Source organism: Lithobates pipiens, unplaced genomic scaffold, assembly GCF_037356315.1.
Source record: "Lithobates pipiens isolate NorthernLeopardFrog02 unplaced genomic scaffold, aLitPip1_a1.2 Scaffold_3, whole genome shotgun sequence".
NCBI classification, from domain to species: Eukaryota; Metazoa; Chordata; class Amphibia; order Anura; family Ranidae; genus Lithobates; species Lithobates pipiens.
In genome coordinates, this window is record NW_027507790.1 from 167,189,492 (window position 1) to 167,204,007 (window position 14,516).

Sequence of the window (14,516 nt, forward strand, 5' to 3'; positions counted from 1 at the left end):
CCTTGTCTCTTCCCCGTGGTGACCAAGAGGTAAAGCAGGATGCTCGACAAGTTCTGGAACTCTTCGACTGGGGCCAGTAACCTTCGAATGATCCGCACGTACTCACTCGTACCTCAGTAGTGTGTGGGGGATGAAATACGAACAAACGAACCCTGCAGAGGGCTGTCTGCCAGCGCTAACGACTCCGTTGATTTGGAGTCCATCCATTGCGGTAAGAGTCAAACCTTTTTTTTTTCCCGGTCTGGAAGCGATAGTGGCAAAGCCAGGAAGGTCTCGTCGAATTTGTGAAAAGGACTAATCTCCCTGTTACTTTTTAGTTGGAATCAGAATTTCTTAATTATAAGGACTTTCTTTTTTTGATTGAATTTTGTGTATGGTGCTTGTTTTTAATTTTATTTTTTTGCTCTTTCTATACAATTTATACTGAGTTTTATTACTCTTCTCACCTTTTCACGCATATTCAGCGCAACTTTATGTATAACTTTTTTTGATTGAATTTCTTATACAGTGTTTTTTTTTTTTGATTTATTCGTTTTTTTCTATATAATCTATACTGGGTTTTATTACTATAGATTTCACGCATATTTAGCGCAACTTTATGTATAACTTTTTTGATCTGATCCATAATTTGATATTTGATGGTTTTTAGTTGCATCGCTTAAGTTTTGCCCCAAGCACGATATTTTTGTTTGTTCTTTATTTATCCAATGTTTTTTTACCTGATGATGGGTGTAAATTAATAGTGGAATAAGGAACTTGAGGAGGGTGTGCAATGAGAACAAAACTGTATATTGGTACAATGTACTATTACCATTGTGGTCACTACTGTAACTATTACTTCTGTTTCTATTTGCTAGTTCTGTTTTTTTTGCTACGGTTCTTGTTGTTACTATTACAACTAAACGGAAAATAAGCCGACACACGTCTCCTTCAATCCGACCTATTGCTGCAGATATATGTAATAATGCTGACGCATTTACGCCTTACAGACCCATAGTCAAGGCTATGACCCCTTCCCGGCTATGTCTATGACTAAGACTGAAATGGTTCTGTATTCTTGTTTAAGATTGTTACATGTATCTAGAATACTTGAAATAGTCATAAGCTGACAAACTTCTTTTATTTTCTGCTGATTTTTGTCTTCAGATTTACCAAAACCATGTAGTGTAAGGGCCTGCCTGATTGCATACACATTGAAACGCTAAAGGTTTGACCTCATATGGTATGGGGCTAAGTCATAGCGATAGCCAGGAGTGCGGGAAAAAAAACAGTGCTTCTCTAAGCCTCCTGTGCACAACGACTGAACCTCTCTAAGGTGCAAGGCCCTGAAAGGAGCTCTAACGTCAATATAAAAAACCCAGAGCGGCACTATGACCACACCAACCAAAACTTTTTTTTTTTTTTCTGAAACTGGATTCTGTGCAGTCCCTGCCTTTGGCCATGCACAACTGAGGTTTCACCCTGATTGGGTTTAATCATAGAGGTACCTCTACAATTAAGCCCAATCCAAATGAAACGCATTAGAGGGACATGTCTAAGGGAGGGGACTTTGCAGAAGCCATTGGTTTCAGTATAAACTTTCGGATTGATGTTAGATTACTGCCTAGGACTTTTTTACATTGGACATAGTTGGAGGCGGTCATCACCATGACTAAGGCTTAAGTGTGCTTCTAAGATTGTTGGAAATTGTTACATGTATCTGGAGTTGGGGCCGGTTCACGCTGGTGTGATGTCAGATCACAAACACGGTATAAAGAGTAAACCGCGCTATTCAAACACAAAATAATATTATATAAATTCCCTCCAAGCAGCAACCCTAATCGTAATACTCCGATATCAAACTAAATAGGTGAACAAAGTGAGCTCACTTTGTTCACCTATTTAGTGATGTCAAATCAGATGTGATTCGCACCACAGTGAAAATCGCATGCAATCTCTGTGATGCAGTTTCAGCCATAAAGATCATATGGCTTCATTTTCATCACTCGCACAGGACTTTTCTTCTTTTTTTTTTTTTTTTTTTTTTTTGTCCGCAGCAGAATCGGATCGCATGTTCACACCCATGTGATCCGATTCCTGTCAGAGTTTGCAAATCGTACTGCTACATGCAAACTGATTTGGGGGTGTCATTAACTTTTACCTGACACTCCCAGCAGTTCGCATAGGGCAGTGTGAACTGCCAGCAGGAAACGTGATGCGGGAACCCACAGTAGATTCACAGGGTTCCTGCATTGCAGCAGCATACCTTCCCAACTTTTTGAGAAGGGAATGAGGGACCCCTATTAGAAAATGTATGTAGGTATAGGACACACCCCCGTCATGCCCCCCTAAAGGAGAATGGCACAATTATTAGTTAAACCCACAAGTGCTTTATTTTTACCACTACGATTCATTTATATTGGCTTTTGAAGCTTACAAATGCAGCAATTTAGTAATTGGGTGATAGGGTTAGTGATGGGAAACCCTTTTTGAAAGCTAAAAAGTGCATTTTATATACAACTATATAGATCGGACCAAAATGAGGGGCAAATGAGGGGTAAAGAGAGACAGTGGGACATTCCTCCAAATCACGGACTGTCCCTCAAAATCGGGGACAGCTGGGAGGTATGCAGCAGTGTGAACTGGCCCTTAACATTACACTAAAGGAGTTTTTTTTTTTTTTTTTTTTTTTTTTTTGCCAGATTATCATTTTCTGTTTGGATTTCAGCCAGTCAAGAGGGTTTTGTTGTGCATGGCAAGGTCTGGTCATGAGTTGGAGCGAATGTTGGATTTACACAGCATACTATAAGGCCCCATTCACACCTGAGCGTTTTGTAGCTTGAAGCTCCAAAATGATCAACAACCAAAATCCCAAAGGTTTTCAATTGTGGCCTTTGTGTAGTGTCACTTGAACCTTATAGCTCTAAAAAGTACATGAGCCTATTTTGAGCTACAAGCTTCAAGAGTTTTTGGCCCAATAGACTTCAGTGGATACGCCTGAAAATTGTGTGCAAGAAAACGTGCGAAAATTCACTTATCATATGGGTTTTTTTTCCCCTTGGTAACTAGCCTTCCATTGCCTAAAATAATCCAAATATAAAATACTCAAGCCTCAGATGCCCACATAAATGCCTGTACAAATGCTCAGGGTAAAAAAGCCTGCAAAACAACCAAAGACACTCAGCCCAAGGGTGAATGCAGTCTTAACCTAGGTTCACACATGAGCATCGTGGGAAAGTATATGCATTGCATTTGGACTGTTTGTGACCAGCTGCAGTGTCAATACAGGGTTAACACCCAAAAAGGATCGCAAGTGCAGTGTGGGTTGCTTGCACTGGGTCATATGGTATAAAACGACAAGACTTGAGGCTTTTTTTTTTTTTTTTTTTTCTTACAATGTAAAGTCAACACATTTGGAAATTTCACTTTTTATTTTTTTCCAGGTGAAAGTTTTTACCCATGAAGAAAATGATATACTCTCAATAAAAGTTGAAATGCAAGTAAAGGTACACGCAAGCCAGGCTTACTTGCTGCTATCTGACCTTGGTCTGCGACCACATTGGGATATGCACTACTTGTAAGCATAACAAGTTTTCAGTATCTTTTTACAAGTCTGCATGTATAAATTTTTGACATCTCACACTGTACTACAACAGTATACATTTTGAAAGAAGCAGAACCTTTTTGCCAATAAAGAGAAATGCTTGTGCTCCTGTCAAGTGACTTTATCTAGGTCGAGATATCATCAGTTTTTGGCAGGCATAGGAAAGCAAATCTCCTCCACCTCTGTACCAAGTCACAAGTTGACAAGATGCAGCAGGGGCTGATCTGCGTCTGTGCAATTCTTGTCTGCTTTGTAAATACCAGACACTAGGATTTACAAAACTTTGTTGCATCCGAGCCAAAATCTCAGTCCAGGAAGTGGATACTGACCCTCGCTAAGGACTGAACAAAGATGAAACTCCTCTCCTAATGAGAAATGCAAATGAACAGGCCACCTTTTTAAAGTTCAAATCTAGCTTCAGTTATATTTGGGATAGAGTAGGGAGGACTTAAATGTCTGTCAAGTCTTAATTTTGGTCTGCGACACCCTTGTTTAGTATTTTCTATTAGATCTTGTCCTCTTGACAGCTGTGTCAGGAATGAGGGATGCGGAACTTACCAGGATTAGAAAGCATGGGCAGCAATAAAAAAAAAAAATCAAAGCCCAACCAGTGCTCACTCTACTAAAAAATGTGTTTGGTCTATGTTCCAGTTGCAAGAGATTTTTCCATAACTTCCAGTCCTGACAGTAAGTGAGGAGAATTCTCCTCGGTAAGGACACAGATGGTACTAAAACCTGATAGTAGCTCTAACCCAGTGATTCTCAACCGGGGTTCCGTGGAACCCTAGGGTTCCTCCAAAGACTGCTAGGGGTTCCTTCAGGATTGGGCAATTTCTGCCTCTCAGATAAGTTCCCACTGACACCATTGATCTTTTTAGCTATCTGTAAGGAGGTAATTCTTCCCAATGGCCCCAAGTGTAAGGACCATTCTTCCCACTGACCATCACACTAATGTATCATGAGTTGTAGATTTCTAATTTTTAGCATAGGTTCCCTGAGACTGGAGAACTATTTCAAGGGTTCCTCTGTGTTGAAAAGGTTGAGAAAGGCTGCTCTAACATTTCCCTGATCTATCCCATACAGTGCATCTGGAAAGTATTCACAACGTTTCACTTTTTTTTTTTTTTCATTGTTTTATGTTACAGCCTTATTCCAAAATTGATTAAATTCATTATTTTTCTCAAAATTCTACAAACAATACCCTATAATGACAACATGAAAGATGTTTGTTTTGAAATATCTGAAAATGTATTAAAAATGAAGAAAAATCACACGTACATAAGTTATTCACAGCTTTTGCCATGAGACACAAAATTGAGCTCAGGTTCATCCTGTTTTAACTGATCATCCTTGAGAGGTTGCTATAACTTGATTGGAGTCCACCTGTGGTACATTTGTTGGGTTGGATATGATTTGGAAAGGCGTGCACCTGTCTATATAAGGTCCCACAGTTAACGGTGCATGTCAGAGCACAAACCAAGCCATGAAGTCCAAGCATTGAAGGTCCCATTGAGCATGGTGGCCTCTATCATCCATAAATAGAAGAGGTTTGGAACCACCAGGACACTTCTTAGAGCGGGCCACCTTGCCAAACTGAGCGATCGGGGGGGAGAGGGGTGAAAAACCTGATTGTCACTCTGACAAAGCTCCAGCGTTTCTCTGTGTAGAGAGGAGAACCTTCCAGAGGAACAACCATCTCTGCAGGACTCCACCAATCAGGCCTGTATGGTAGAGAGACCAGTAGAAAGCCACTCCTCAGTAAAAGGCACATGACAGTCTGCCTGGAGTTTGCCAAAAGGCAGCTGAAGGGCTCCCAGACCATGAGAAACAAAATTGAGCTTTTTTGGCCTGAAGGAAACCAGGCACCACTCATCACCTGGCCAAATACCATTCCTACAGTGAAGCATGGTGGTGGCAGCATCGTGCTGTTGGGATCTTTTTCAGTGGCAGGAACTGGGAGGCTAGTCGGGTAAAGATGAATGCAGTACAGAGACATCCTTGATGAAAACCTGCTCCAGAGCACTTTGCACCTCAGACTGGGGCAAAGGTTCATCTTCCAGCAGGACAACAACCCTAAGCACACAGCCAAGATAACAAAGGAGTGGCTACGGGACAACTCTGTGAATGTGTTTGAGTGGCCCAGACTTGAACCCAATTTGGACATCTCTGGAGAGATATGAAAATGGCTGTGCAGCAACTCTCCCAATCCAACCTGATGGAGCTTAAGAGGTCCTGCAAATAAGAATGGGAGAAACTGCCCAAAAGGTGTGCCAAGCTTGTAGCATCATGCTCAAAAAGACTTGAGGCTGTAATTGGTGCCAAAGATGCTTCAACAAAGTATTAAGTAAAGGCTGTGAATACTTATGTACATGGGATTTTTTTTTCTTTTATAAATTTGCAGAAACCAACTTATTTTATGTTGTCATTATGGGGGTATTGAAAGATAGATGGTTGCAGGTGCCTTCCTATATTTCGGGCATAGTTATCTACTTGCAATAGCTCACAAAATGTGCCCCCTACCCACCTGTCATGGACTCTTATGTTCAGGATGACTTCACGTTGTATCCAATAGAAACAGCCCTTGATGACCAGTCTCTACTTGTAAGTCATAATGTTTTAAGCAATGCAATAATAAACAAATACAGTGCAAGCCCCTGATAGTACTTTTTAAAACCGATCATTCTTGAGAAAATAGGAAACAATATCCTTAGGTTGAAATTGATCCCTTAGCATTATTGGTCAGAATGTATTGGCCTTCATTTTGGACAATAGATACCCATGTATTTTCTCCAGTATCAATTCGTTTTTTTTGGTTGCCTATGAGTCCATCTAAGGGAGCCTCTGTTATTCATTGGATCAGCCATTCTCAACCTTTTTAACAATCAGGAACCCTTAAAATAACTTTCCAGTTTCAGGGAACCCGTACTAAGTGCTATACTAGCAGGTCATGGTATCTTGGTGTGATGGTAAGTAAGGCATTATTCTTAATCACCACTGGTGGTCATTGGGAAGACTACCTATACAAAAAGATGGCAATCGCCACAATTTATATCTGGCCTTTGCAGTAAGGTGCAAATAGAAGGGCAACACAGATCACAAACAAACCTAAATTTCCAGCACACTTACCAGCTCGCCTGCAAAACAACCAAATTGACCTGGTCTAACGATTCACATTAAAAGAAGAGGGTTGTGTTGCACACATTTGCAAATATGTGGAAGCTGAATTGCACACATCAAGGCTTATACTGTGGTCCTAATTCTATAGTTTTGAGAGTCTGCAATTTGCCGCACATATAGCAGTGGATAAACCAAGGGCGGGTTTTCCTGGAGAGAGCCCAGTCAAAGGCACAGGAACACATTGGACACCCAGCAAAAAGCACAAAGGGCAGCTGAAGGCATCAAATGTGCCCCCACACAAATTGGCGAACAAGCTATGCAAAACGATGGCAGCCACCCAAATTTTCTACCTAGTCTTTGCAGTAAGGTGCATATGGAGGGGCAGCACACATCACAAACATACAAACATTTCCCAGCACATTTGCTAGTTAGCCTGCATTTGAAAGACTACCCCCCCTTACAGATCGATAATTACTGATGTAAGTGATCTTTTTAGCTGAGTGGTGGAAATTAGTGATTTCTCTAGCAACCTCCTGAAGGCACCCTAGGGTTCCATGGATACCCGGTTGGGAAATGTTGATTTCAAGTAGAAGTATTTTCAGAAAGAACATTCTAAAATGCTGTCTCAATGAAACAAAAACAAGCTAGTCAAAGTTGTATGAGCGACAGCAACAACGATTCCCCACTTGCAGACTGTCCCACTTAAATGCGTTTCACCCAGTAACCTACAATTAAGCATGCCCTGGGTGAAATGCATTTGGGACAGTCTGCAGGCATGGTCTCTTTGTTGCTATTACAGATAAAACGTTATTTGACTCGTACAGACGCACAGAATGTGACATTGTGGCTAGGTGACAGAGAACAGTGGAAGTGGACTTCGGTCTGCACTGACGTGCTCCGCGCCAGAACCAAGGAGAATTTAAAAGTAGTTTTGGAGCAACACCTTACTTTTGGATATCTAGTGGTGTTAGTGCAGTGTTTAGAGACATTTATTTATAGAATTGGAGATTTGTAGATTAGCCTTTATAGCAAGTCAGGCCTAGTCTCTCTTCCCTCTCTAACTTCCCCTCCCCTTTTCTCTCTTGCACTCTCATGGGCATATATGATAACAAATTATACACAGAAATAAGGATTTTAAAAGCTTAATCCATACCGATCTATGTATCAAACTGACTTCTGTTATAGCGTTTTATGCTTTTTTTTTTTTTTTTTTTTTAGATATACAAGTTTCCATTTTTGATTTCAAAGCTTTATTAAGTCTATTCTTTTTTTTTTTTTTTATTTCTATTTTATTATTATATTTGCAGGAGCTGTAAAGTAGTTGAAACTGCCAGTGAGGACGATAAAATATTTTATATAACTTCCCCTCCTGTAAAGCAAAGCAAGTCGAGAGATTTTGTGGTGTTGATGTCTCGAAGATCTCCATGTAAAAATGGGTGAGTCAAACTTGAACACACAACGTACTGTATGTTTTTTTTTTTTTTTTTTTTTTTTTTAAGTATGTTTAATCCACCAGGAAGTTGTGTTTCCAAACCACTGGACTGATGAAACAAATCGGTATCAGAATTTTCGAGTTTTGCTGTCCATTGTTGTTGTCATGCCTTGTGTAATCATTATGTTGTCATTATGTTGTCATTATGTTGTCATTATGTTGTCATGCCTTGTGTAATCATAGCTGCAGAAGATGAACACAAGTTCAACATTAAAAAAAAAAAAAAAAAAACTTGCATCCTCGGAACCCAAAACTTGGAGTTGTACCAGTGGAGGGGGGATAAAAGACAAATGACTGGTCACCAGTATTGCTTGTGCTCTCCTTGTAGCTAATATTTCTTTCGTTACTGACTTTACCATGTGGTCTGCTTTGTGTAGAGACAGGGCTGTGCTTTGTGTCAGAGCCTCCAGCAAGGAGAATAGTGGACTGCACAGTAATGATATCACCAAATCTCACTACAATCTCCTAAGATTAGCAGTTAAAGGCAGCAGTGCCTTAGATCTTGCACTGTAGATGTACAGTTATGAGGCTGTTGGCACAGGAGTGCCTAGGCACTAGAAAGTGAGAACTAAGAAATTAACCAGCTGATAGCCAAGCCTAGACCAATGTATAATGTCCATGGTCAGTCAAAGCATGTGGATAGTGAGAAGTATATTAATCTTTGGACAAGATTGTAACAAAATCAAATTCAAATAAAGATTTATTTTATTTTTTATACTTGTAGTGATCCTTTCGTCATTGCAGAGAGATCAGTGACCTTGTCCTCTTGTCCTCCATCACTGGAGTTCCTGAGAAGTGAGGTGCAATGTGCTGGCTTCCTGATTTACAGTCATGGAAAGGATGAATGTCAGGTGTGTTTTTAAAAAGAAAGCCATGTTTGTCTCCCAAAATGTATATCAGTATTACTTCAGTAGTAAAAGTAGTGTTATTGCCTAATCATTAGACCCATAGATAACATGTAGAAATTAGAAGTACTGTATACAAATGCAGGAGCAGAACACCAATTACACTTCCATATGAAAAGTGTGCTGAGGAGATTTCTTGTTGCTTTATAGGAACCAATCCAAATACTCATTTGATTTTCAATCCTGCACTACAGAGTTGACTGTTGGTAGCTGATTGTTGCTATGAGACGTTTTCATAATTCACGTGTTAAGAATGCTGCCTTCTGTATTGTTGTACTCCTTTTTTTTTTTCAGGTAAATTACCTGAACCAGCTAACATCTGACATGATGCCATACATCGAGGAGAACCTCACCGGGTGGTCTAACTCCATAGAAGAGACTGCTTCCTCTTGTATAAGATTTTTGGAGACCGCCCAGGTCTATACTACGATATTATAGACGAGTCTCCATTCTAATCGGCCAGGACTACTTTCCTATTTTGTTTACAGATCCAAGTGAATGTGTGAACGAAGCTCAACAACATTCTTACACCGGAACAATTTCCACCAACGTTTGCACAAAGCCACAATTTCACCAAAGCAGATATCCATAGCATTTACTGAATGCTTACCATTTTGTTAACGTGTATTCATTTCTAGATAGGCATATCTACTGTCTGTCATTTTATCTATGTATTTTTTTTATACATACTGTTGGTGTTGTCTAAGGCAAGAGCACGGGGCCAAGCTGAAAAGCAAATGGTAGCTGTCATCTCAGATAGGATGCACAGACCATTCTAGGTGATAAGAATTGCAAAGAACAGTCATTTGGACTTAATACTTGGCATTTAGCACAATTAAGCATAACTTTTTATACTGTGAATATCTGATGCAAGGCCCATGAATGCTGGAAGGAGCACTTGGGGTTAAGTGAAACCTTTTTACTTTTGCTTCAGATCTTTTTGTACTACACAAGCTGCACCAAGTACCTATGTTTTCTCATCCCCAACCTGCACCTGCCCATATCTCACCTTACCTGCACACACATGATTGTCCTTCCTCCATCTCTTATGCTTTTCCCTTTTTCAATTTTCATATTTCTTACACAACATGGAAAGGTCTTGTATATGAATTAAGGCACTGAAGTTCCATAGAGGTGACGCTACCGTAACAAGGAGTAATGCAATATGCAGTAATGTCTATATGGGTGAAATAGAAAATACTTTATTTGTATTGTAATTGAGTATGCCGGAAAAAACATTACTCACTTTAGATTTTTTTTTATAGACATTTGAACTTGGCTAGTAGTAATTGGTCGCATTCACCTGGACTTGTTCTATGTTGTTGAAAGTTCTTTTCAACATTACAGGACAAGTCCAGTTGAATGTGACTAACTATACAATGTAAAGTACAATGAGCCTCTGTAACCAATCAAATTTAACCTTTTACTTTTTGTACTACAGTGAAATCTGGTTGCTGAAGGTTATTGTAACTTTTTTTTATCTAGTCATTTCACTCTGCACTACAATTATTAAATAAGGTTTCACTATTCCCCAGGATGGTGTCATGTAAAATGAGTAAATTATTAATCTATATTAGTTTTTTAAGCTATTTAACCATACAGGAGAGAAATGCCAAATCATATAGCAGCATTGCCTTTTGCTTTTATTTGTCCATCAGGCAAAAAAGTGATAACTGGTGTTAGAAATGTTTGGCTGCTGTAAGTCTCAGTACATATCTGTGAAGATGTGGATATTCTGTATAGCCCATCACTCCCACTAATATTTTGATAAGCATAACTTTCAAATGTGTTTAAAATGATGTACTAATTTAATATGCAGTAAAAAAGTTAGTAAAATTCTTGCCTTGTTTGGAGTTTGTCATGCTTTTTTGTGTCAGTAAATACAAGCATATAATAGAGCAGTTTTGTGAAATATTTCTCTCAATGTTTTCCAATTGTAAAGCTCAGACAATTCCTAGCACCTCTGACACAGGTGCACATACATACATACATACATACATACATACATACATACAAACTGTGTTCTAACTTTTGGTATTGTCCAGAATATTTGATATTTTGTGTATCAATTGATACTTTCAGACTGGGTTGGCACTTTTGCGCATTACTGCAATGAAGTTGATCGTGTATTTCAATTTTAAATAGCACCCCCAATGCTTCAAGGTTACGTAAAGCACATGTTGCAACTCACCACAACACATTGTGCCTGACGGTTAACTTTTTGATTTCTTTTACAAACCTGCATGAATGTGGCTGTAACCAGATGTAAATGGACACCTCTACCTGCCCATAGACTGGCATTAAGCTTAAAACTTAGATGGACCTGATTGCACTGCTCGTCTGAAAGGGGCCTTTTACAGAAAGTTGTTTGTTTCTGAAGTAACTGCTAGAATTGTGTTACTTGCATGTGTTATGTGCAATCAGACAAATGGGCTGTTCACTTTGTAAAGAAAATTTTCACCACATTTACCAAGCTAAGGAAAAATTATTTGGCAAAGAATACCAATCGTAAGCAAGGAAAAAGTGTTTTTGCTTGTACATGGCAACATGATTGCAAATGCATTTTACATACAGTGGGTATAGAAAATCTCTTCGCCCCCCCCCCCCCCCCTTTTTTTTTTTTTTTTTTTTAAATGTTCACATTTGCTTTGCAGACTGAAATGAAGACGCACAGTTTTTGTTTCAGCCAGCTGTATTTACTTGTAACTTATAATATCCAAAGGAAAGATACAAAGCCAACATATCGGAAAAAGAAAAAAAAATCAAAAATGGAATCGCTGAGTTGGAAAAAAGTCATTTGTTGAACCACATTTTGCTTTAATTGCAGCCTTTAGGCTCGGCTCACACTAGTGCGACTTGGATGCTTATTTTGTCTCATCCAATTTGCACAGAAGGAAATTTTATCTTCAAGCTGCATTTTTGGCAAAGCCCAGTCGTGACTGCATGCGGACTTTGAGGAGTGGCTTTTTTTTCTTGTAACCCTTTCATACAAGCCACATTTGTGGAGAATTGGTGGTATTGGCACATGCACACAATGACCAATCTTTGTCATAAATTCCTGCAGCTGCTGCAGAGTTGCTGTAGGCCTTTTGGTAACCTTTCTGACCAGTTTCCTCCTGGCTCTTTCATCCAGTTTGAAGCGACATCCTGATCCAAGGAGGGACTGTGTTGTACCAAATACCTTCCATGTCTTAATAGACTTCACTGTACTTCCAGGCATTGATGATGATAAAGCCTTTGAATTTATTTTTTTAATCCATCTCCTGACTTGTGCCTGTCCACAACTTTGGCAATCCTTAACTATTCTGAGCAGGAGAAAATAAATTGACCTTTTCCCAGGAAGTTAATATTGATATTGGGTTGGCCTCCCTTCATCGCATATCCAAACATGGAATCCTTTGAAGTGAATATGTGTAGAATAATGAGGTTTAGGTCACATTGTTTAAATATACAAGCCTAGGCACCGAATTGTCTGGTTTAACAAACTTCTGTGAAGCCATGTTGCACGCCTTCCATAGCTGCAAGCAAAATTTAATTCATAATTACAATATTTTACGGCTATTAATGGAGATTTCACAAACTCATAAGGCAACAGATGGCCCCTTGTAGCCAGTTGAGAATGAGACTTGGCCACACCTAAACTAATGGTTTATCTGTAATCTCCTTTAATACGTCAAACTTTTGGCTTTGCCTTCTGAAACAAACAAAAAAAACTTTGAGGGGGGAAATTTTTTATTTTAAACTCTCCATCTCTACAGTCCACATTTCTGAATACCAGTATCAGTAGTCATCCCTTGTTCTGGATGTATTAAAGCGGGAGTAAACCCAGTTTCAAAAAACACTTACATTCCCAGCATGCCAGAAATGCTAACTTTCACATTGATTGTGCTCTCAACCAAACTTTCAAACCATCCAATGGCTGGTTTCGTAACTGATCACATGTGCAGCATTATGGCAGCTGAAGAATCATTAGAGGCCAAGATGGCAGCTTCCTTGACTGAAAACAATAGAAGGGTTTACTTCCATATTAAGTCCATAATAAAAATCGTACACAACGCCAAAAAAAAAAAAAAAAAAACTAAGAAAACATGCGGAATCCTTGTTCTGAACAGTCCAATAATATCAGTATGAAAGTCCATAATGCCAATCTGGTCATGTTGTCCTTGCTTCTGGGACAGCCTTCCATGTCGATTCCAAATGGATATAGCATACAGTCATGGCCTTTGGACCAGCTTTCCAGGCTTTCTGAGATTATATTTTATTAATGTGGACAAAGGTAGAGAAAGAAACAAGTACTTTTAAGACATATGCCTTCAAATGAATGCTTAGATTTTCATTCTGAGTGTTAAGGACCTTTTTGATTTAGAATTGTTTTTAGATTTAGTGAGACCCTTTACCATTGACACATTTAACAATTTGGCTACGGCCTACAGCCAGGTTGTCCAATTTCCATCCCCCATCTTTGTTCCTCCATTGGCATATGCCTGAAAGTAACTCTGCCTTCTGCTGAATACCACAGTGTGCGTGTGAGACCCTTCAAGTGTCCAGGGGAATCTTGCTGCCATTGCAACTCACTTCTAACTCCTTTTACTGAAACTTTGTTCAGTTATACCAACCCTGATGGGCTAACCTTGGCTGGTGCCAAACTTTTGGGCATATAGCTTCGTCCTTGGCTACCGTGTGTAGCTACTGTACGAGTCCTGCCTTTAGCAGGCTACAGAAGAGGTCATAACTTTAAGAGGCAGTGTCAACTAAGCAGACATCCATATTCTGAAATCGGTATTTTTTAACTGTAATTGTTCCTGAAGCCACAACTGGTGACATCAAACTAAATTACTCTTCAGAATAGTTGTAAAATACTCCCTGCTATTTGCCAATCACTGAGGCTCAAGTCCCAGAATAGCTATATGATATTCAAGACATGCTCTTTGAACTTGGTTAGTTTTCTTTTTTGTGCCATAACTAACTAAAAAAAAGCATTGACCAATGACCATATATTAGGACTGTAGAGAGGATTGTGTGTCACATATACAAAGAAAATAGTCACGTGGCTGTTGCTAAATACTGGTGTTACTGTTACTATTGTCATAGTTGGTAATAGCTGACATAAATTTCTATAAAGCAATGATCCAATGTCAAAAGAGAAAAAAAAAGAAACAGAACTGTTGGAACTGGGCACAATCCCCTATAGGTAGAGAGATGGTCATACAGGCCGGATCACAACAGATAAGGCAATCGGGTATATTCAGCAGGCAGAAGCTAGGTACAGACAGGCAGAGGTTCAGCAACAGAAGTCCAATCCAAAGCAAGGTCAGGCAGGCCGGGGTCAGGGCAGGAGAGGTCAGCAAGGTCAATCAAGAGCCCGGTCAGAGAATACAATCAGCAGGTAGGGTACACAGGATACTCAGATGCAGAGCTG

General features: G+C 39.5%; 1 protein-coding gene across 3 annotated transcripts in view; it reads left to right on the plus strand.

Annotated features, from left to right (window-relative positions):
* Positions 1-10,950, plus strand: part of ACOT12 (acyl-CoA thioesterase 12) — an 86,684-nt gene extending 75,734 nt beyond the window's left edge. For all 3 annotated transcript variants that reach the window (XM_077462456.1, XM_077462457.1, XM_077462455.1), the window contains 4 exons: positions 3,423-3,556; positions 8,008-8,136; positions 8,917-9,043; positions 9,392-10,950. In XM_077462456.1, the coding sequence (XP_077318582.1) occupies positions 3,423-3,556; positions 8,008-8,136; positions 8,917-9,043; positions 9,392-9,535 (534 nt within the window). In that variant the 3' untranslated portion in view covers positions 9,536-10,950. The remainder of the gene's footprint in view (positions 1-3,422; positions 3,557-8,007; positions 8,137-8,916; positions 9,044-9,391) is intronic.
* Positions 10,951-14,516: the final 3,566 nt, after the last annotated feature.